At 36.2% G+C, this 24,601-nt stretch overlaps 1 protein-coding gene across 3 annotated transcripts; it reads right to left on the bottom strand.

Moving 5' to 3' along the window:
- LOC117925022 lies at nt 1–24,492 on the bottom strand. Of its 3 annotated transcripts, none has more exons than XM_034843821.1 (9): nt 24,205–24,492; nt 23,987–24,117; nt 22,497–22,955; nt 21,776–22,382; nt 20,589–20,680; nt 7,518–7,592; nt 6,112–6,173; nt 949–1,018; nt 1–743 (listed from the first exon to the last, which is right to left on the bottom strand). In XM_034843821.1, the coding sequence occupies exons 1-9, from the start codon at nt 24,353–24,355 to the stop codon at nt 357–359; spliced, it is 2,034 nt and encodes a 677-aa protein (XP_034699712.1). In that variant the 5' UTR covers nt 24,356–24,492; the 3' UTR covers nt 1–356. The 3 variants fall into 3 exon arrangements, with proteins under 3 accessions (XP_034699712.1, XP_034699711.1, XP_034699710.1); XM_034843820.1 differs by having other exon boundaries at nt 21,776–22,370; nt 22,485–22,955; XM_034843819.1 differs by having other exon boundaries at nt 21,776–22,955.
- Between the last annotated feature and the right edge of the window lie 109 nt (nt 24,493–24,601).

Raw genomic sequence — 24,601 nt, forward strand, 5'->3', positions numbered from 1 at the left:
TAACAATTAACAACAAATGGAAGAATTGGGAAGATTTAAGGGTAAAGGCGTAAAGCATAGAGGGGTCAATATCTTATCCAGGTATTTGACATCAGTACATAAGGTTAAACTAATACAATGCTATTAAAGCAAGCAAGAAATGCTATCCTCCACAGGGAATATAATATTGGGCATCAGATGATTTAGGAAGTTTTTGATTGCAACCAATGGGACAATCACTACTGAAATTTTTCCCAAACCATGCCTTCAATACACTTTGATCTGAATGTTCTGATGTGTGTTTCAAAAACTACAATTCTTTGATATTCATCGTGCCTTCAGGAACCTCCAATTATTTGAGATCAGTTCTTCTCAGTTCAAGAGAATTCCACACCCAGCCCTAGTGATTTAGGCCGTTTAGTGACTTCAATCAGCTTGACCATACCTTGGCCATCCTTTCCTAATCCTTGCCCTGCAACAAATCCCATTTTAGCCATCATTCTTGACCCAAAACCCTTTGTGTGAACCTCAAAGGCACCCAATTTTGTAGAGCTTGCTCCACCCTTATTTTCATGGTAGGTGTTCTCAGCCTCAATGGACCCAGCTGTTTCCATCTGAACAGCTTCAGATTGCATAATGCCACTTGAGATAAATGACACAGGCTGTATGGCATATGATGAGCCCTTCTTCCCACTGCCATGATGACTGACTTGGCTCTTGGATGACTTGCTCCGAGAAGCATCCTCATCAGTAGCTCCTATCATCTGAAGTTCATGAATAACCACTGTTTTAGATTTTATTTGGTAAATGGATGATACAACAGAGAGAATGTGTATCTTATGGAACCTATAAGAACAGGCTAGGGAGGCAATAACAAATAAACTAAGAGAAAAAAAGACAAGTGCAATACTAATCAAAATAATAACAATAATAATTTCATAAGGGATGAAATCTATAAAATATAAATACCTGGTCTAGGCGAAGTTTATCTCCTGGTGTTGGCATGTGCGTGTCTTGTGTTCGTGTCACTGTGACAAATCTGGGGTAGGGAGACATAATTTCAGTTTGAATCTCAACAGTGAACATTACGTTTTTGCCAACAGTAGGCCATTTAGAAATCAAGTGGCAGTTCAAGATAAGTAACAGGAGAAGAAATGTTGAATTACAACAGAATTCAATATTCAATGGATAACATTCCTAAGGTGCATATGTTGACTTGTTACACATTATTAGGTGGTCAATTGCACAATGAAATCAATTCATGCACGGTTTGAAAACAAAACTTACTGTGCATAATGCATTTTTCATAGTAATAGTGATGTACAACTCAAATGGTAAAAAGAGAACATTAGACACCCCTAGTGAAATCTTGGTTACTCTATTCTGCTCCTACAAGCAGCTGAAAGTGAACAGAAGGGGAGGAATTAAAGATAAAAAGACATTCTAGGTTTTGAGGGACAACAAGATCAAACTTAAAAGCAAGTGAGACACACACACACACACACACACACAGAGGAGGGACAGAATTACCCAAATTTTCCAGGAACCAAACATAGGTTTACTCTTCAATTAAAATATTTCCTTGTACAATCATCTAAAACATGGTTCTCCAAGCCATGTGACAAAGTCCAATACAGCAATCTGTAAGCATCTTACCTATTAATATGTTTTTATAGGAAAAATAAAGAGTTGTATTAAAATATGCCTACTAAAAACAGGGGTGAAACCTATATACACAATAAGGAGCACCAAGCGGAGAAGAAAAGGAACAGGATAAACAACTTAGCAGCCCTAGCTAAGTACATCAATAAAATCCCAGAAGGAACTTCAACCCTAGTGGAGCTTTAGACCACTCTAATAGCAATTTGATAAAAAAGGCTCTTTCAACCTTTGGTAAAAAAGATCCCCCTCTTTAAATATTTGAATTGGGTTCAAAACTTCCTATTTTTGAGAAAGGATAGAGAGACAGGATGGGTTGTCTAATATCACTGCATTAATTCATAATCCAAGAGATACTTCAAGGGGGTTTTACCAGGAAAGAAAGAACAAAAATGGATTCATGAAGGGTTGGTTACTAATTCAGGCAGGGGCTTTAATTTTTTAGGAAGGGGAAAAAAAGGGGTTGAGGTATCTCATCTTCTGCTTGCAAATGAAATCATTCTTTCCCGAGAGACCTACAACGAGCAACTAAAATATCTTTGGTAAATTCTTTTTTGCTTCAAGCTTATGTCTAAATTGAAGGTTTATTTTCACAAGAGTGAGATTATTTCAGAGGGGTGCATAAAGAGGGTAGGAAGATTAGCTTCTTTGTTTGGGAGTTGGGTAGGAACCTTTCCTTCCATCAATCTTGGTCTTTTTTGACAAGAAACAACAGTATAGTATATCAAAGTAAGTAAAATAAGTGCAAAGAAGGATGAGAGATCCTCCAAAAAGTACACAAAAAGAAAGCAAAAACCTAGGAAATCCAAGTGAAGATGGATAGATTAGTTTGGAGGGGTATAAAAGAGGGACAATTCCAAGTGAAGTTGATGTAGGACAACCCTAGGATGGTTGCCTACACTCAAGGGTAGGTAGGCTAGGGTTTTATTTTTAGGGTGTAAGGAGAGGAACATTGAATAAATTTTATGGTAGAGAAAATTATAAGATAAGAAATAGAGAGAAAGAAGAAACAATGAAGAAGAGATGGAAAACCTTAGAGTCTCACTAAGGCCTTCTAGGAGTTTCACCTAGAAGAAAATCAATGGAGTCTCACCATTGAAAATTACAACAATTGCAATGAAAAAAAAATAATAATATTATTAACATTAATCAAATCATCCCTTTGATTTACGTTGATTAGCCTATTTATAGGCTTCTCTAAGAAATCCAAAGTCTACTAGGACTCTAATAACCTATCATGGCTCAAATTCTAATTATATTATAACTTAACCAACTAATACTAGTTAAACTCAAACAAATATTAATCCTAATTTAATTCCAAGTAATACTAATCCTACTTTAATTGCAACTAATACTAATTCCCTTTCTTGATATATATCTTGGAGATTCATCCTCATCAGAAGTACTATTACACTTCTCTACCACAAGGACAATTGTTATTCCTCCAAAGGAGGTGTAAGGATCAAGTGCTCTAAATATAGACCAATTAGCAAATAAATGCAGTTTGAGGAATCAGCTAACGATATTCTCATCTGTTGTGATAAATCCCAGCTATTGTGGAATTTCTAATTATCCATCTTTAGGATTTGGTGGATCCTTCCAAGGGCAATCAAGGAGCTTCTGTTAAGTTGGCATGTGAGAAGATTCAACAAGTCAAGGACAGAGTTTGGTGCCTATTTGCTTTTTTTTTTTTTATGCCTACGAAAAGAACAAAATGGCTGAATTTTTAACAAAAAAGGAACTTATCGATTAGAGATTTAAAGAGATTTTTCTTAATTGTCTAATAGAATGGGCTACAGACACTTTAGGGTCGGAATGCAGCTCTCCAGTCAATGTTATTGATGGCTTAGGGTAGGGGGTTTGTGGTCCTCCTATTCTTTTGTCATTTCTTGTTTTCTCTGGGTGCTCTACATATACCTCTTGTGCATGCAGATTTGCATCCTCATTTTTGTTACAAGTTTTTTAATACATTCCTTTCTCATCTAGGCCAAAAAAAAAAAAAAAAACAAACAAACAAAAAAACAAAAATCCAAAAGCTTCAACATTCCCTTTTCATGGAGATACAATTCAAATTTTAAAAATTTAAAGAAACTTATTTTCTTCCAAATATAGAATTGAAATTAAGCAAAGGTAACAAACAACAAATATGAGCTTCTGCATGTAAAATTTGTTAAATTCACTAATACATGAGGGGAGCAAATTATAGTAATTTATCACAACTCGAGACAAAAACAAAGACAAGAAAGAATCTGATGTGCAAATAAAAAAAGATCATATTTTGACATTAAATGGCTATATCCATATATCTTTGACTCATCTTTATGAAATGATAAAATATAGCAAAGCATATACCAAGAATTGGTCACATAGAAATGGACATATTAGTTTGCATAAGAGTGAGTGTAGAATATCGAAGGGAGCTATTCATGTTCAAGCCAGTTTTAAGAACAGCATTGTCATAATTAGAAACGTACAGGGTCAGTTGGTTTCTGAGTCCCCTACCACTACTAGTGGATTCAAGTGTATGAAAAAAGGACCAAGCTAAAGCAGGAAATATTTGTCCAATAATGGATCAAAGTATGCAACAAGCACAAGTCATAATAAAGGGTCTTGGTCTCAAAAGAGATGTAACAATGCAAGTTATTAGTTGAAGTGGTATACTAGCACTGGCAGAGGTAGGGCCTGGGGGGGGGGGGGGGACGGCACCTGCCCCCCCTGAAAATGTTAAAAATAAATAAATAAATCCAGTTCTTGCAACAGGAGGATTCAAACACAAGACTGATAATGCCCCCCTAACAATAACAAGTCTTGACCATTGGGCTAAGGCCCATATATGCATTAAAAGTTGCCCCCCCTAAATCAAATTGCTGGCTCCGCCACTGTATACTAGTACAGGATGCAACTTCTATATCAAGGAATAGTTCGTAGATTTCCCATGCAGAAATAACATGGTCACAGAATAGTTGTAGATTTCCTAAAGAAGATATCCATAGAAATAAACATTGAAGCGATTCCAAGAGAAATAGATGATTCAATGATTTGATCAAATAATATTGCTGTGGTTTGAAAGGAAGTAACAGTATCTACTCAGGAATGCAGTGGAAGTGGTGTTGAATTAGAGCAGATAGAAAGTGTCTTTATTATGGATGCTTTATTCTGTCCCCAATTGTAAAATGTCAAGCTGAGAAATAGAAGGAACATAAATCACACACACAAAATCTGAAAAAATACCACATGGATACTCTACTGTGGTAGGTATTCAAGAAAGAAAGAAACAAAACAAATAAAAACAAGAGTAATGGAAAAAAAATAAAAACCACACCCTCAAAGATGTACCAGAGCCCACAGTTGCTTTGCTGGAAGATATTCGAACTTGTAGTGGACAAAGAATTGTAATAAGCCTTCACCAACCCCTCATTCTTATCCAAACCATCCTCTCCACTCCCTTAGCACTCCTACTCAATGAATGCACCCCTTTAAACCTCCCACCAACTCTAACTCCCAATCTGAAAAGGCCTAAGCAAGGGTTCTAATGGCTTTGAACCCCTCCACCACCCTTACACCGGCCACTTGCATTCTTGACCTCAACAAGACTATAAAGAGGGAAAACCCACTTTCAAAGAGCTCTACCCAATCCACCTACCAGAAAAACCTTGACACTTAACCCATTTTCTACTGAGATTGAATTCCTGAGCTTAAACTGCTCCCATCCCCCTCTAATGGCTTTCCACAGAACTACCCCAAACACCTCTCTCACCTCCTGCATACTCCAGCCTCCATCTAACTCCCCAAACTTTCCCCTAACAAAGCTTACCTGTCAATAAATTTTGGCAAGTGGGAAAAAGGGGAGGAGAAAGCTTACAGGCCACAGCTTACAGAGACACGCATGTGACTTAGTTGTCCATCATTTGTTAGACTGTATGAAGACACATCCATTCTAGTTTTACCATATTTATGAAGAATCCACAAACAAGGATGAATAGTTTAAGTCTTGTGAGTAAAGTTTATTTTACACTGCTCAGCATTCAGCAAGCGGAAAAAAGGTTTACAGCAATAGGCACCAGATATGAAGGGCATGTATATAATCTTAAGCCAAAAGCCTATGGGTAGCTTATCAATGGCAGGAAAAAAGGAACCAAAACTATCGTTGGTTGGACTGTTTTCAGCAAGGGGATTAGAGTCTTGTGAGTAAAGTTTCTCTTGCTCTGCTCAGCATTCCCCAAGGGGAAAAAAGGCTTCCTGTGATACGCACCAGATATGAAGAGCATGTACATAGAAGCCTATCTTAAGCCAAAAGCCTATAGGTTGCTTATCAATAGCAAGGAAAAAAGGAACCAATATCATCATTTGGGATGTTTTCAAGTTTATAAAAATTCATTTCGATGATGTTTAAAGAATTTACAGCACTGACTTAGCAACAAGGATCCGCAGGTAACCCTACAAGGCTCAAAAAGGCAAAAATTATATATTCACCTCTTCTTGCGGGAACCTTTGCAGCTACTCCACAAACCATAAATTGATGCTAGTCGTTGTACCTGAAGATATCCGAATATCATTACTGTCAAGAAAAGAATATTAGAATTTATAAAGGACAAAGCACATCTTACTCCTTAGTTGCACAAAATCATTGGGTAGGTGAATAGATGAAAATTGTGAAGGCTTTGTTTCATGCCGATCAACATTTTTTGAAAGCACACGATTTTAGGATGCATTTATATGAAGGTGCTCTTTGTTGAAAACCAACTTGTAAATGGGCAAGTTTGGTGCCAAACAATAATAGTAATATAAGGATAACAGAAAGCAGAAGTATTTGGAACCTGCAACAGGGAACCACATACTGGATCTCATTATAAAGTTTATATAAGCATGTAGGAAACCCTCCATCACTCAAACCACAAAATGAGATTTGATAAATTGGAAATGAAACAACACCTCACAGCATTTTCAAATGACTATAAATGGGAAAATGACCTTACTCCAATTGTAAAGGCAGAAGAAAGTAAGGCATTCCATCCCACATGGAAGCTGACATGAACGTTTGTATATGTTAGATTTAAGTACAACGTAAGCCCTGTTTAGTGTACAATTTGGAAGGCTTAAAGAAGCCTTTGTGTTTAACTACATTTAAGAAGTCCTTCAAGTTAAAGATATTAGGACTTAAAGCTATTTCTGCAGAAGTTATAGAACAGTAACCTCTGCTAAAAGAGCTTGAATAAGTTAAGAGCTTGTTTGAATTTTATTTTTTTTACATGGATATTTGTACACTTTATTTTATAAAATGATATTTATAACATTATAAATTTGATGAAATGAGATTTATAACCTTATAAATTTGACAAAATGACAAACTACAAATTTATTTAAGTCCTTCCAAAAATGTAGCAACCAAACACTAACAAATCTCTTTCTAGTGGCTCTTTTACATACAAATCTTTTTACAAAGGACTTTATAAGAACCTACAGCTACACCAAACCAGACCCTAGCAATGGCAGTAAGGCCCTTCAATTGAGAAACCACGTTTATTTGATCAATAATTGAATTCTTTGAGAAATTCAACCCCACCAATGAATGAAACCCAGAATATCAAAGCATAAAACCAAAACAAACCTTATTCCTTAGTCATATATCATATCATAATTAAACCAAATGAAATCAACATCAAAGTTTACTCGAATAGTTTTGAGGTCATATCTAAAGACGCATGGAGTAAATCAAGAATATCACTGATACAGTTGTGAGGAAAAAAAAAAAAAACCAAAGCACCAAACAAACCAAAAACAAGAGTGAGCTTCAAACCTGAGAGAAAGAGAGAGGGTGAAGGAGAGAGAGAGAGAAAGATAGATAGGTAGAGAGAGAGAGAGAGAGAGAGATCCAATACCTGCAAACAATCCTTGGGAAGCATAGCTTGAAATGAAAATATATCTACTTCATCCAAAACAATCTGCTTTAATTTCTACAATTCAGAATCAAAAAGTTGTTAGGAACTTGGGAGAATCCATTGGACTACTGATTTCCAAAAGCAAGAGGTTATACTCTAATATGCAGTTATACACAGTGATTGGATACCAAACAACAAAAAGAAAAAACCTTTCTTAAAAAATGTGTCTAAATGCAACAAATTGTTACTTGCGCAGACTGATATTGAGCCACAAGTCACACAACAAGACTATATTAAAGTCTATGAAGCTCAACCTTAACAAATTTTCTGTTGAATGCTGCTCCATAAACGAGATGCAACACTTCAAGAGTTGAAGTTATTGCATGTCTAATAAATTTCCACACATAACCAGATTCAGCAAACCAAACCCCATGGTTCACAGGCATGAGTGTTGATGGAGTTAGAGACCTTTGTTTGACAAGGTTAAATTACTATAATCCACAATATTTAAGGTAAAGATTTCTTTAGGCAATAAAGTGCAGAATAAAACAGATCCTTAATGTATTAAGAAGAAACAACAGAGCATATTGTTGGAAGTTATGTATAGGCAAAGTCAACAAGCAGAAAGCAATCCAAGAATAAACCCAAGACAAACTGAAATCCAAACAGTAGTTGCAGATATGTGAAGAACTGAAAATTATATATAGAACTTAGAGATCAAGGTGCATAAATAATCCTCAAAAAGTAGATCTACCCTCTGAGACTGTCCCATTGCAGCAAGTAATCTACTGTCCTATCATCTAGGATTCAACAATCAGCTTACTGCAAGGGTGCACTCCAAAACGAAAGAAATATAGATGATGTTAAAATGTGCCACCAATCAAGGATGAATAGAAAAGAGCAATAGAATGCAATATTCGTCAAGAGTATATCTACCCTCTGAGATTGTCCCATTGCAGCAAGTAATCTACTGTCCTATCATCTAGGATTCAACAACCAGTCTGCTGCAAGGGTGCACTCCGAAATGCAAGAAATATAGTATGACGTTAAAATGTGCCTCCAATAAAGGATGAATGGAAAAGGGCAAAAGAATGTATGGAAAGAACAAGGAGAAAAGATGGTCAGAATATGCAGAGCCTCTGCTTTTCAGTGAATGGATAAAAAGGCAACAAATGACAAAGTAGGTCACATATTCTCTCCTAATTATAATCCTCTAACAAATCAGGAATAAGAATACCAAGGTAGAGCAAAATGTTAGTCAATTCGAACACACCCAGGAACCCTGAATCCTACAGGTCTCGCTGAACATGCAACAAGACCAAGTAATGCACCCAGTTAGATGCTTTCAGGTTAGGGTTCTTAAAAATCTTATTGGGTGGGCTTGGACCCCGTGCACGCACAAGCCTCCCACATACCTAACCACAACTCCAAAAAGCATATAGAACAGATAACAATATAAGTCACACACATCATCCCATTTATTTCCAATATCGGATTCAACAAATGGAATATTTGGAAAACACAACAAAAATTATACAAAATCTTCCAACACATATGAGATGGAGACATCATCAACCTTGGCCAGAGAAACCACAAATGCTCTAACCATAATTATCTGCAACCCTGATAGCATGCTTCAAATCTGTTTTATCTTTCCATCCCAAGACATTAAATGCAGCAATCCAGAAAATTTATTCTCTCTATGCATTTCCTAAGCCAAACCATCATTAATGCTCATTAAAACTTGAGAAGAGAGAGTCCTCAAATATATGTCAGTGTCCAATGGAGATGGAGATATGCTTCATAGAGAGAATCTCTTTGGAAACAGGTCATAGTTGGAAATTTTGGGGCCAATGAAAGGGGATGGAGTACAAGGGCTAAGGGGGATAGCTTAAGGGTGGGGTTGTGGAAGTCTATTACAAATGAGTGGGAGATTTTAGAAGTACATCTTACTTCATATTGGGTAACAAAAGGAGGGTAAATTTTTGGAAAGATAGTTGGTGTGGTGAGAGTGCTACGGAAGAATCCTTTCCGTTTTTTTTGATAGGTAAAAGCACAGAAAAATGTTATATATAAAGAAAAAAAGAGCACCTAAAGGTTAGCCCAAAGCATACAGGGAATATACAATAGACACCAAAAAACAAAAACAAAATAAAAAAAGGGATACAAAAAAATCTCACCCGCCCTCATCTAGGACCCAACCAATCAAAAAAGTTGATTAAAGGTAAAGGTTCTTCATTTATAAATAACTTAACCCAAGACCAAAAATTACAAACAAAAGATTTTTCATCCATTAAATTGAAAGCTCCTCATTATCCAAAGCAATCCTATTTCTTTCCTTCCAAACCATCCAAAGGAAACATAAGGGACTTGTCATCCAAACCTTTTTACGCTTCTTGCCCATAAAGGAACCATGCCAACCAAGAAGGATCTCTCTAATTGACAATGGGAGGATCCACATCACACCAAATAAAGCAAATAATAACTCCCACAAAACCTTCGCTTTGGTGCAATGAATTAGAATGTAATCAATGGACTCTTCTTCAGCAAAACAAAGGAAACATCTATTAGCTAGAAACCACCCCCTCCTCTTTAGTTGATCCAAAGTTAAAACCTTGCCCCACAAAGCTTCCCAAGTGAAAAAACCCACCTTGGAAGGAACACAAGGGCTCCAAATGATGCTCCTCAGAAACGGGACTGCATATCTAAGCTCCAATGCACCATAAAGGGACTTAACAGAAAATTTCTCATCCTTAGTAAATTTCCCATCCTTTCTAATTTTATTCTCTATAGTCGTGGATAAACACCTTTGGGTATTAGAGAGATGGGAGCAAGTTGGGAAAGGGGGTCAATGAATCCTCAATTTCACAGACAATGTCATGATTTGGAATTGAAAGGAACAGAGGCATTTTCTCAAAGACAATAATCGGCGTCAATTAGAAGGGATGAACAAGATAGATTTACTTGCAAGGAATCCAAGTGTGGCAAATTCTTTGGTAAATCTTTCTATACCCCATCAACCTGGGGCAGAAGTGAGCCTTTCCCTGCATGCATGGTGTGGAACAATTGAATTTCTATGAAGGTGAGTTTCCTTGCTTAGAAGTTGTATGAGGAAGAGGTTTAATGGTTAATTAAATCAAACAGAGGTTATGGACCCCACAAAACATATGCTATATGTGTAAAGAGGAAGAGGAGTTCGCTCATCAAATGCTCTTTCACCCTTTACAACAGTTGCTTTTTCTCTTTTTGGGGTAGCCTGGGTAATGTTTTCTTCATAAAGAGGAAACCTTCTAATTTGGCATGACTCTTTTGTGGAGAAAAGGCAAAAGAAAGTTCAGAGGGTTGCTCCTTTGAGTCTATCTTGGCCTTTATGAATGAAGGAAATAGAACGTTATTGGAAGATACTAAACAGTTGAATCAAGAAATCAAATCTTCCTTTACGTATACCTTTCTAGATTAGGTTAGAGTACACATAGATGACAATTCCTTCACTATGATAAGTTTTGTAGATTGGTTGAGCTCCAAGTAGATAGAAGGAGGTTTTTTTATTCTCTTTTCCATTCTGCTTGCCTATTGGGCTTCTTGTATACTTTATGTGTACTTTGATGCTCTTTTTTTCAACTGCTTCTAATACAAATTATTCTTTGGCCTATAAAAAAAATGTTAGGATCCAAAATTCACAAGGTATCCACCAATAGTGATCCATACCACTCATGCAACTGGCATCCCCATACCAATTCCCATTATTGACAATGCATGCTCAAGGTGCCATTAGGTTGCCTCATTTCTCTTTTTTTTATTTTTTATTTTTTATAAATAAGCAAGGAATATAATAACAAAAGGCAAACAACCACAAAGCATACAGGGGATATACAAGGTAGCTAAAACCTCAAAAACAAGATAAGAAAAAAACCAAAAGCCTCACCAACCCTTAAGTGGATGCTAACCACTCCAAGAAGCCTATAAGAGAAAGCGACTCCTCTCCAATATACAATTTAGTCCAACTCCATAAATTACAGACCAAATAATTTTTGAGTTTCTGAATTGCTAAAGAACCCCCCCTAAAGGCTAGCCTATTCCTCTCATTCCAAACCGTCCAAAAAATGCACAAAGGGATGGATTTCCAAATCTTTTTCCTTTTTTTCCCACAAAAGGGCCCCTCCACCTAAATAAGAATATGATTTACAGTTTCTTCTTCACGACCACACAAAAAGCAACGATTAGGGAGTTGCCACCCTCTTGTTTGGAGCTTATCTAACGTAAGCACCTTCCCTCACGTAACCTCCTAAGCAAATAAAGCGACTTTGGTTGGAACTCTACCCACCCATATGCAATTCTTCGAGAAGGCGGTGTCATTGGGGTTAACCAATAAACTGTACGCTTCCTTAACTCCAAACTGCCCGTTTCTTCCACCCTTCCAAGAGACTGAGTCATCCTCCAAAGTTAGCCTGTAGCCCCTTAGGACATGGAGCAAATTTCCTACCAAATCCAATTCTCAATCATTAAAAGCTCTAAAGAATCTTAGATTCCAACCTCCCTGACCGAAATTCTGGTCCCAAACTTCCTCCACCGTGGCGTTCCTATGTGCAACCATGGCAAATAATTGTGGGAAACTTTGGGACAGCGTTGTACGACCGCACCAATGGTCAGTCCAGGATCTGATTTTATTGTCATTTCCAACTATGAACACTATATTTTCCTAGCACCAATCTGTTTCCTTCAAAATCTCCTTCCAAACCCCTACTCCAAACGTCCCATTAGCCTTATTTGTCCTCCAACCAAGGCCCTCTTGCCCATATTTCACCGAAATCACCTGCTTCCAAAGATTTTCCTTGTTGCAAGCAAATCTCCATATCCATTTGCCCAACAAGGCCTTATTCAAGAGAGCTAGCTTCCTTAAGCCTAGCCCACCCTTCTCCTTATCCGCACAAACCACCTCCCAATTAACAAAGTGGGCTTTCCTCTCCAAGTTTCCCCCTCCCCAAACAAAGTCTCTTTGTAATTTTTCTAACCTTCTTGCTACTACCTTGGGCATTCGAAAGAGAGACATTTGATAAATGGGCATACTAGCCATCGTACTCTTTATGAGAGTGATTCTCCCGCCTTTGGAAATATATTGACGTTTCCAAAGCACAAGTCTCCTCCTCACTTTCTCTTCCACCCCATCCCACACAGAGAGAACCTTGTTAGGAGCCCCTAAAGGCAGTCCCAAATAAGAAGATGGCAAAGAGCCCACCCTGCACCCTAACCCACTGCCATCACATCAACCTCTTCCACCTTACCAATTGGGAAGATTTCACTTTTGGCCAAATTGATCCTTAAACCTGACGTGACTTCAAACCAAAATAAGGTACAGCTCAAGTGAGTTAGGTGCTCTTTCTTTGCCTCATAGAAAACAATTGTATCATCAGCAAAAAAAAGGTGAGAAATATTCAAATCCGACCTTCTTCTTCCCCGGATTCTGCACCCTGAAAAGAAGCCCCCTGCAACAGCCCTCCTAATGAGAGCACTTACCACTTCCATTCCCATAACAAAGAGGTAAGGAGATAGGGGGTCTCCTTAACGAAGCCCCTTGGCACTCGGAAAGAAGCTTGTTGGCACCCCATTAACCAAAACTGAAAATTTAGCTGTAGAGATGCATCTCCACATCCATCCCAACCACTTTGACCCAAACCCCATCTTTTGCATAACCTTCATAAAAAACTGTCAGTTAATGCTGCCATATGCTTTTTCGATATCCAATTTACATATAAGCCCTTTTTCTTTTCTTTTCTGCCAAGAATCAATCACCTCATTTACTATTAGGGAGGCATCCAAAATATGTCTACCCATCACAAAAGCATTCTGATTAGGGGAGACCATTTTTCCAATCACTTTCTTGAGCCTATTAGCTAGCACCGTAGCCATCAATTTATATAGCCCCCCCAACAGGCTTATAGGTCTAAAATCCCCAAGGTCCTCAGCCTCTCCTTTCTTTAGTATAAGAACCAGAAACGTGGTATTGAGGCTCTTTAAAAAAGAGCTTTGTTCATGGAACTCCTTAAACATTTCCATGACTTCCTCTTTTACAAATTCCCAACAGTTTTGCCAAAAAGCCACTGTGAAGCCATCCAGGCCTGGGGATTTGTCTCCATTCATATCCATCAAAGCAGAGTGGACCTCTTCCTCAGAGAAAGGAATCTCCAGGTTCTCAGCTTCTTGGCAGCTTATTTGATCTAACTGCAGCCTCCCAATATCAACCTTCCAGTTTGAATCTTCTAATAGCATCTGTTGGTAGGCGTTAGCTACCCCTTCCCTCACTTCTTGCTCCTCTGACAGCCACACCCCATTTATCTTAATTTTGTCCATGGAGTTATTTCTATGATGGGCATTTGTCATACGATGGAAAAAACCCGTATTTATGTCCCCTTCCCTTAACCATAATTCCCTTGAAAGTTGTCTCCAATGGACTTCTTCCAATGACACCCACTTTTTATAATTTTCCTTTGCATCCTTTTTTAATTTTGTTTCCTCCTCTGACAGGCTTCTCTCGCTTTCCACCAGGTCCCAAAATTCCACTTGTTGAAGAGCTGACATTTTATTGCATTCCAGCCTCCCAAACACATCCCTATTCCAAGATTTTATGTTTTGTTTAAGCTCCTTCAACTTTGCAGCCAACCTAAAGCTGGCACTACCTCTAACCACAATTCCCTGCCACCAACTCCGTAGGAGATCTATAAAACCCTCTACTTTAAGCCACATGTTTTCAAATCTTAATGGGGAGGGTCCTCTTCTTAAACCACCACCCTCTAACAAAATAGGGAAGTGATCAGATATAGGCCTAGGCAACCTACTCTGGAGGACTCCCTATTTTATTTTGATGGGTATCTTGCATGTTATCAACATATTCAAAAATGCCCATCTTGGCTCATTTCATGCAAGTTCTTTTAGTTCCTTCAAAATGTTTAGCTCTTTCAAAATGTAATACACAAGCAATTAATTTCAGGAGATTTTCTTACTACTAAGCTTGTTAATCCAAAATTTTCAATAAAATAAACTTGTTAGATCATGTTTGCAACTCAAATTATATTTAGTATTTTTATGAGAAAATCTATTAGAAAAGAGATCAAAATAATGCCATTATGTCAGTCATGGCCACAACTAACAAAACCTTAACATGAGAGAAAACTAAAGCCCATAGTTGTGATGACACTCTACAATGAAGAAATAAGTGATCTAATAATTTTGCAAGTTCCTTGCACATCATGTCATCCCTTATCCTTGTGTAGTTATCGCCTTTCTTCCCAAATGTAAGAGTTTGGTCATGGAGTTTCTTAAGCTTATTTTCTATAAAGTCTTCTTTCCAGTTCTTCCTAAAACCCTTTATTCCAAGCCCTGCACCAACCCCACACCCCCCTCTTCTAGTCAACTTCATTCAGGAATCTAAAGCCCCATCTAAGGTTAAAACTTTTACATGGCTTGTAGCTAATAAGAAAGTCAACATCAATAATCTGCTACAAATGAGAAAGCACTTCAAAGCTCTCAGCCCTAATTATTCTATTATGTGCCTAAAGAGTATAGTATCCATTGATCGTTTTCTTACATTGCCCAATGACTTTGAGTCCTTAGCATAGGCTATTCAATCTTGCTAGGACAAATTATATTTCTCCCTAGAGTATGACACATGTGATGATTATTTCTTCTATGGGTGTTGGGAGTTCTCTTTAATGGATCTACTCTAGGTAATCGATGTTACTAGGGATTTCAAGTTGTGATTAAGGATCACCATGGTACATTGTTGAGAATCTTCTCTCAACTGGTAAGAGAGGAATTGGCTTTTAAGGTAGAGAGTTTAGCTCTTTTAGAGCGCTTATCGCATGTCCATGCTTTAACTCTAACAATTTATTAGTGGAAGGGGATTTTATAGTCGTGATCTCATGGGTATCTAAGTCGAAGAGGTCGTTCAAAGTACGACATGTGGCTTTGTCCAAGATTAAATCTAGCTAGTAGCTCAAGTTGTTTTTTTTCCCCTTAGTCCTCCACATTTAGCTAATAATGTTGCAAATCCAGTAGCAAAATGTGTAGGGGATATTTATCCCCTTAGGTCGCACATTGTTCCTATATTTTGTAAATGTTCTTATTTTATCGTTGATTTTGTAGAGTTATCTTACTTTCCTTTTGTATCATCCTTTGTATTTCTAGAAAAATTTCTCATCCTTTGCTTGTGATTCATGTCAATAATTATTATTTTTTAACTTAAAAAAATGCATTTATTCAATTTCTTTAAATTTTTAGATATCCTACGCTTCATTAATTCTCCTTACTTTCTTGAAATGATACTTTTTAATTAAGAAAGTCAATAAAAGTTTGTTTGGAATTGGACATATTACTTTATAAGTGTATAGCTATATTATTAATGATGTGAAATTATAGTTTACAATGGAAACTTTAGATGAAAAGACAATGTCTAACAGCTAAAATACAACAAATACTTAAATATTTGATACTGCCTATATACATAGGGCGCACCCCATCTTTTTAGGCATTTCTTAATACATGATTTTGTTGCCTATCAAAAAGAACAAATACTTAGATGTTTGCAAGAGTGAACAAATACATTATAAAAATGTCATTTGTAATTTGTAGAAATAAAAGATTTTGAGATAATTGCAATAAAATATGTTTTTAGGTTTTTTATGCATCATTGGTTGTTGTTCATAAAAATAATTGTTATGTTGAAATTTTTTTCCATATTTTCTTTAGTTGCTACTATTTAATTAGAATAAACTCTGAATGTTAATGGAATCTCTTGTAAAGGTTTAATCATAGTTGTCAATTCATAAATCATATTGATAATTATTTAACTATTTTTTTGAATCATTTGTCATATAATAAAGTGTATTATAAATTCTTTCACATAAGAAAAACAAATTGATAAAATATGTTTGCATATATGAACCACAAATATGTTGCCTTAAACAAAGTATAAAAGCAACACATAACCAATTTTATGGAAGATTATAAACTTAAGGCCTTGAAGCTTGGCTAAGGTGGAGAAGGGTTGTGGAAGTGTAAGGGTGGGGACAAGGAGGTTCCAAGTTCAATCCATGGACCAAAAAGGAGAGAAAAATTACCTATAAAAAAATAAGAATTCAAAAAAGGTAAATAAGATATTCATCAATTTTGTATATATATATATAAACTATAATTACATATAAGTATAAATATATACTTGGCTAGATCTTTTGATTTGAGCTTGTGTCATTTTCAAAATTCCAACTTTCCAAGTTCATTATCATTCCCTCCCTTGAAGGAAGGAAATAAATAAAAATTTAAAAATAAATAAATAAAGGGAAAAGAACACAGAGAAACAGAAACCTAATATGTGTGAGAATTAATAAAAAATGAACTAATTCATTAATATGAATTTCAAGTACAAATGAAGGATGAGAAATCTTTCTAAAAATATACTAACATTGAGCACAGAAGAAAATAATTAACTTCTTGAGTAGAAACAATAGGACAACCATACTTATCAAGAATACAACATGAACTTGTACAAGTTTGAGCAACACTACACTGCTCAAGGAGGTAAGAAATCTCCTACAAAAAAAAAACCCAATGCTTGGCTCCTTGTTTTGCTAAATGATTGGCAACACAATTAGCTAAACACGTAGACTAAGAGAAGGAAAAACCCAAGTCATTAGCAACATCTAGAATTTGGTGAAGCTACCTATTATACCTCTAAGGTCCACTATTTGATTTAGTCACCTAGGGTGCCAAAATAATCCCCTACCAACAATAAGTTAGAAAGCCAAGGAGCCGTGGGCAGTGGTAAACCCTCCAAAAGAGATATTTGAAAAAACTCCCAACACTATACCACTATGTTCTCTTATCACAACTCCAATCCTCATCTAACTCAGGTTACCCAAAGCACATCCATCAAAATTTAACTTAAATGAACCCAATATAGGGAGCAAATCTTTATCTAAAGCTTTTGACTTGCAACAAATTCCAATTAAGTTGTAGAACTCTAAGAAGAGTACTCTCGAAAGCTATACTAGCAGAGGCCAAAAGAAAACAGGAACAAAAATAAATCATAACCCAAATATTCTCTAGGTTCCTCCACTTGTCATAAAAAGTACTTGCATTTCTCTTTTACCAAACTATCCAAATCAATATGAGACAAGCAACATGCAACAATACTATACTACTAAAGGTATTTCCAAACCACCTAAAACAAATATTCATCATGTCAATCATATTTTTAAGGGAACCCAACTTATCTAGACTAGTCTAATTAACCTATGCTATAGGCTCAAAGTCACCACATAGTGTTGATTCACCACTTCCCAAACACAAAGTGCAATGGATCAAACTAAGAGCTTTTAAGGTCTCTTCACTTATAGCAAATCATTGATACTGACCACAAGCCATGTAAACACCTTAAACTTAGATGAAACTTTAAATTTCCAAATGAAATTTGCTGGAAAGAAAGAGGTTGGAGTCACATATCTAGATAAAGCTAAGAAGAAATATTTTACAATAAATAAATTTGAGGACAGCAATGACTAAACTCTCACATCTGATTAAAAAAAGAGGACAAGTATAGATGAATAAGAGAGGACATAAAAAATTCAATATCCTCAATTTTTGAATCAGTCAGGTGAAGATAAAAATTAACATTCCAAGACACACAAGAAAAGGAGAAACCAAGAATGCATAAAATAAGATAACCTCTAACTCTCACTACTTTGAAAAGGTTTGGAAATTGGGAACAAAATGCTCAATCTCCCCTACACAAGGCTTCCTAAAAACAAATCTAAACACTATCACCCACCGAAAAAATACATATGATGTAGGACAACCCTAGGATGGTTGTCTACACTCAAAAATAGGTGGGCTAGGGTTTTGATTTTAGAGTATAAGGAGAGGAACAAAGAATAAAGTTTATGGTAGAGAAAAAATAAAATAAAAAAATAAAGAGAAAAAAAAACGATGAAGAAAAGATAGAAACCTTAGAGTCTCATTAAAGCCTTTTAGGAGTCTCACCTAGAAGAAAAATCAATAGAATTGCACCATTGAGGATTGCAACACTTGTAATGAAAAAACATAATATTATTAATATCAATCAATTCATTCCTTTAATTTACATCGATTAGCCTATTTATAGGTTTCTCTAAGAGATCCAAAATCTACTAGGACTCTAATAAACCTATCATGACTCAAATTTTAATTATATTATAACTTAACTAGCTAATCCTATTTTGACTCCAATAAATACTAATCATAATTTTAATACTAATTCTAATTTAATTCCAACTAATATTAATCCTAATGTAATTCCAAGTAATACTAATCTTACTTTAATTGCAACTAATACAAATTCCCTTTCTTGATGTATCTCTTAAAGATTCATCCTCATTAACATATGATTGGAAAAATCGAAGAAGACTTGAGCAATCGCCTTCCAAGGGCAATAATGTGACCACCTGACTATAACGTTGGCATCCTAACCATTGGAGTGTAGCCTATACTAATATGACCTTATACCATAGAGTATTACTTTCCTTAGGAAGCCTCCATAGCCACTTCCCTAAGAGAGCTCTATTCCTCAAAGGAAACCTTATGTATCAAGCTAAAGATTTCATTCATTATCATCTCCAAGGTCAACATTCAATAATTGCATAGTGCTTTCATCTAGGATCATTCTTTTTTCTTTTTTTTTTGATAGGATTCATCTAAGATCATTCTCTATCTTATTTTTTTTGTTTTGTCATCATTGTTTAACCTTAAAGTACATTTTAAACAACTAATATAATATTTTTCTAGGGAAAAATTTTCAAATTTGGTTTAAAAATAAAAAATAAAAAATAAATAAAAAAACTATAAAAATAATCAATTGCAATCGGTTGCCTCCATGTAGATCATCCATCCTATATGTATAGAAAGATACAATTGAGATAGGATATGTACTTGTGATATGCATCATTTTATACTTATAAAGAATTGTACCACATGTTGTAGAATGAGTCCATTAATTGTGACAAATTCATATCTACCATTGCACATATCTATAATTTAGATTCTTTCTTGGATCAAACTTTAACCATTTCATTTAAAACCTAATTGGTGTCCAGTGAAGGAGGTTAAGCCTTTTATGGCATTCAACATCCTACCAGAATTGACACTTCTCCCAAGTTTGAATATGTTTGTTTAGCCATCATGATAGTCATCTCAAGTCTAAGCAAGTGGCATTGTTGCTTCCCCACATGACACTCTTGTAACTCCGAGTCATTACCCTTGCCTTTGATACCGATTTTCTTAGATTAGACTTTGATCATCTCATTTATAAACCAATTGGTGCCAAATGAGGGAATGCAAACCTTTTACGGAATTCCACATCACACGTAACTTCACACCCATCTTGGGCCCAGACCTATTTACACATCCGTCATGACATCTATCAAAGGCCTAGGAGAGTGGTGTTGTTGCTCCCAATAACCCCATTCTCAACATGATGCTCTTGTGATTTCAATCCATAACCTTTAGCTCTAATACCAATTCTTAGATTGAGCTTTCACATCTCATTTGAAAACCAATTGATATCAATAAGGGAAGCTAAACCTTTTATAGTATTCAATATAACACTCGACTTCACACACACTCTGAGCCTAGGCTTTTTTCTTGAGTCATCAAGTCACCTAGAAGAGCAACATTGTTGCTCCCCAATAACTTTAATTATCATAATAGTAAGAATAGTCAATAATGACATTTAATGCCAACTTTCCCAAGCATTTCTATAAGAAATATTTTTCTTCATAGGACCATATTTCTAACTTAAGTAGGGATGGCTCATAGAAGGCTCACCCAAGTGCTGCAATGATCCATAGTAAGAGCATATTGTTCAAGAGTAGATGGCACCACAATATACTACTAAAAAGTATAATGGCACTAATAATCATTAAAAAATTATGATTTGAAATGAAAAACAATAACAAAAGAAAGGAAAGACTTGTCATTTTTTATAGGCAAAAGGAGACTTGTCATTTATCAAATCTCCTAAACAAGAATTATGAGTTTTCTGTTTACCAAATTTATTTCCTTAAGGTCAACACCACGGCGCACCATTCTCTCCTGACGCTTCAAAGCAATCTTTTCTTTACGATGTTTCTTTTTTGCACCTGAAAAAACATATTAAAAATACATATATATAAAATTTGAAGGTGAGTAGTTGAATGTGTCTGAAAGTAGGGCATACAATCCACCAAATTAACAATGAAAAATAATTGCATGCTGTAAGTGTGGTGTCTGACATCTTACAGGTCATATTTGGGTGAGTAGTTGATTGTTCTTTGAACAGTAATGATGTGAAATTAAGAGAAAATTGAACCCCTTTTTCTTTTCTTTTCTTTTTTTCAGTATATAATCGTATGTTGGAATAGATTAAAACTTAATTTTAGATCATTCTTAGCTTCCTTAAGCACATTTTTTATTCAACAGGTTGACCTGCTCAGTTATGCATTAAGGACAATGTTGCACTCGTACGCACCTATGCATAAATTTTTTTTAACTAAATATTTCTGCATTTCTCTCACTTTTATTAAAACTTTGCATTAGAAATAGATCCATGAAAGGGTGGGTCAAGACCTTAAAATCCAGACCACCTGAAATCTCGCATCATTTCTTTGTTTTTGCAAACAATGCTAGTTATATATGAAAATAGAGTTATTTGATACAACAAGAAAAGCAACATTCAACTTATGCCTATCTCCAGGGTGATCCCAATGTTGATGCAGAAAGAGAGAAAGAGAGAGAGGCCCCTGTTTGCCAACATAATCCAAATGCATGAAACAAAAGAAAATAAAAGAGTTATTGGCAGAACAAGTACACCAGCATGATGGATGGCTACCTCTTGCATACACAAGGCCATCAATTTCTTAGATAGGCCCAACAAAAAGATGGGTATTGGGTAGATCATGAGACCTGCCTTGCCACTTAGGACCAAATGGACAATCTAAATCACCTATTTATCAGTATATTTCAGAAATCAAAAGAAAAATGAGTAGGGAGAAAAAGATGTGATTGTAAAGCTCGTCTTTGACCGAATTCAGAATTCAACGCTTAAACAATAGAGAATAATATTATATATTAGTAACCTCATTTTCCTGCTCCAGTATAAGAATATATCAGACATGAGAATATATTATTAGATTCCTGGGCCCAACATAGCGCATGCATGTTTCCCAAGAAAATCATAAGTTAATGAACTTCTTTACCTGGAAAGTTTCCAAAATTTTTGCTCTTTTGAGCCTCAGAAGGCCAAGACTGTGGAAGCTTAGCAACATGCTTCTTTTTTGCAGAAATTTTTCTGGGATCCTTTAAATACATAAAATCATCCAAAGCCATTGACCAATCACCTGCAACAACTCCTGTTTTAGGAGTGGCTTTCTTTCTTGATCGTGGCTTCTTCATACCATAGTCCCTAGATGCATCCTGGAGAGCAATCCCACCCAACTTCTCTATAGTATCATCAAAGCCATTGCTAGAAGAACCATCGTCATCTGAGACATCCAAATCCTGTTCTACCAACCACTTCACATCTACAACTTTGTCACTCCCACCAATTCCTTCCAAGTAATCCTTTGCAACCTCTTCATCAATATCTGAATCACTATCTGATGTGTCCGATGAACTAACTGAATCTTCTGGCTCAAGAGACTCAGAGCTTTCCTCATCAAGCGACTCCCCATCAATTTCCTCATCACTTTCCTGATCTGAAATATCCTGAGTGTATAATTTCATGCCTCCAATTGACAAAAACCCAGAATTTTTCTCTGAAGAAAATGCCCCACTGAATACATCTTCAGCCATCTCAGCATCCATGTCCTTCTCGAGTGATGACGATTTGAAACATGACCCCCCTTCTTCCATTTTCTTTGCGGATGCTCCAATGCTACTGGGTGTGTTAAGCACTTCTTCAGCCATCTCAGCATCCATGTCCTTCTCGAGTGATGACGATTTGAAACATGACCCCCCTTCTTCCATTTTCTTTGTGGATGCTCCAATGCTACTGGGTGTGTTAAGCACTTCTTCAGCCATCTCAACACCCAACTTGCAAATGATATTTTCATCAGCATCTGCATCCTTCTCAGGTGATGATAATTTGAAACATGAGCCTTCTTCCTCTTCAATTTTCTTCTTAGATGTTCCATTGCCACCTGATGCCGTCTCAGATTCATCAAAGAACCCCAATCCTCTGCATGAGCTATCACCTAATACCAAATCTGAACCATAATCATAAGTGAAATTCTCACAAAATGTTTTTGAGCATGGTGTTTTGTCTTCAAAAGCAACAATCTGAGTCTCCATGGAATCAACTAAAACAATTGGCTGTGATGCATTCAAATAATTATCCCCATTACTGCCCCCAACATATGATTCTGGATGCATACCATCCTGAAAAATCCCTCAACTACATTTAGATCAGTAAAAAATTAACTGATTACTGAACTTTAATCTAAATTTGATCTCATTCAGGCAACTACAGGAATAACAACTCCTTTTCTTTTTTTTTTTCCATAGTTTGAATGAGAAATGGCTCATGGAAGAGGATTCTGGAAAAGAATTCCTTCCATTCACTTGAAATTAAATTTTCTAATGCCAACTTTGGGAAAATTCATGTCTCTGCAACTATTTCATGAAAATTAAATGGAAAAAGATGCATTCAAACTAAAAATTAACTTTCTTCTCTTAAAAATTGATATGATTAGATGTTTTCCATCCAGTCAAATTTAAAATAATAAAAAGGGCAAAAAAAAGAAATTAAAAAAAAATGGTAAACCACATTCAAAAGTATATTATAAATTACATTACAAAAAAAATGGTAAATCATTGGTCCATGAGCAGTAGCCGTGTTCAAGTGCTGTTACATTGTTCAAGAGTTTGTTTGTACATCTTGTTTCTTTACCTCCTTGTTGGCATTGTTGCACAGGATTTCTGTCTTGTTAAGGACAATTCATCTTTGTTCGTAGAAATTTTTGGCAATTCACCAAATGAATTTTTTGTTAATGATAGAAAGAAAGGTTGAAGCCAATGGAAACAGCCAGCTCGAGATTCAATATAGGCCCATTTCCATTCTGACCACATACAAGAATTACAAGATACATATTTTCTTCACAGGAAAACAACAAGCTAGAGCCCACAATTAAGACTTCAATAAAGAAAAAAAAAATATATCCTTATCAATTCTCCCCTAAATGGGACTACACGCTTCTCAAATGAAATAAACTTCAATTTTTGAAAATAATAATAATAATAACTTTGACACCAAGACGAAACTTGTCTCCATTCTGGATCGAACCCACATGAAAAGTCCCGAAATTAAAAATAATAATAATAATAATAAAATAAATAAATAATCAATCAAATCCAAGAAACCCACATAATCGATGAAAAAAATCCTATTTTTAGCTCAAAACAATGTTTACCTGGGGAGTAGCAGCTGGATAGGTGTATCCGTAAGCATTTCCAGTGTATTTCCCCGGCCCATATCTGGACCCAGAAGCACCGCTCGCACCCGAATTCCCCGATCGGGCATTTCCATTGGGGTTTTTTCTTCCTGCAATTCAACGCTCAATCAAATCCAATTCAGACACAAAGAGAGTTTCGGAGAAAGAAACCCTAGATAGAAAAGGAAAAAAAAAACCTGGGATAGAATTAGGGGTAGAATACAAATTGGGGCTCCAATCAACCAAGGAACCCCCAGAGACGAACACCGATCCAGCAGAAAAGTTAGACGGTGCTTTGGACCTGGACTTGGACTTGTTGAAATGCTTTTTCTTGGCTCCGCCGGCCATGGCGGATTGGGTGTGTCTGTGAGATCTTTGAGTCCAATTCTCAGGCGAGTTTGGGCCAACACCGAAAAGCTCGACTCGGGTGACTTGCTTACGAAGCAGTTGCGTTCTGAAATTGCTGCTATTACTCAGTTGTACCTTTTGAGATTAAGGTCTCATAGGCGGTTAAGGTACAATCCCGATGAACAGCAAGCTCAGGTGTATTAGGAGGGCCCCCTCGCAAAATAAAGTCTAGCCCACTTACCCCAA

The sequence above is a fragment of the Vitis riparia genome, chromosome 11 (genome assembly GCF_004353265.1).
Source record: "Vitis riparia cultivar Riparia Gloire de Montpellier isolate 1030 chromosome 11, EGFV_Vit.rip_1.0, whole genome shotgun sequence".
In the NCBI taxonomy this organism is placed as follows: domain Eukaryota; kingdom Viridiplantae; phylum Streptophyta; class Magnoliopsida; order Vitales; family Vitaceae; genus Vitis; species Vitis riparia.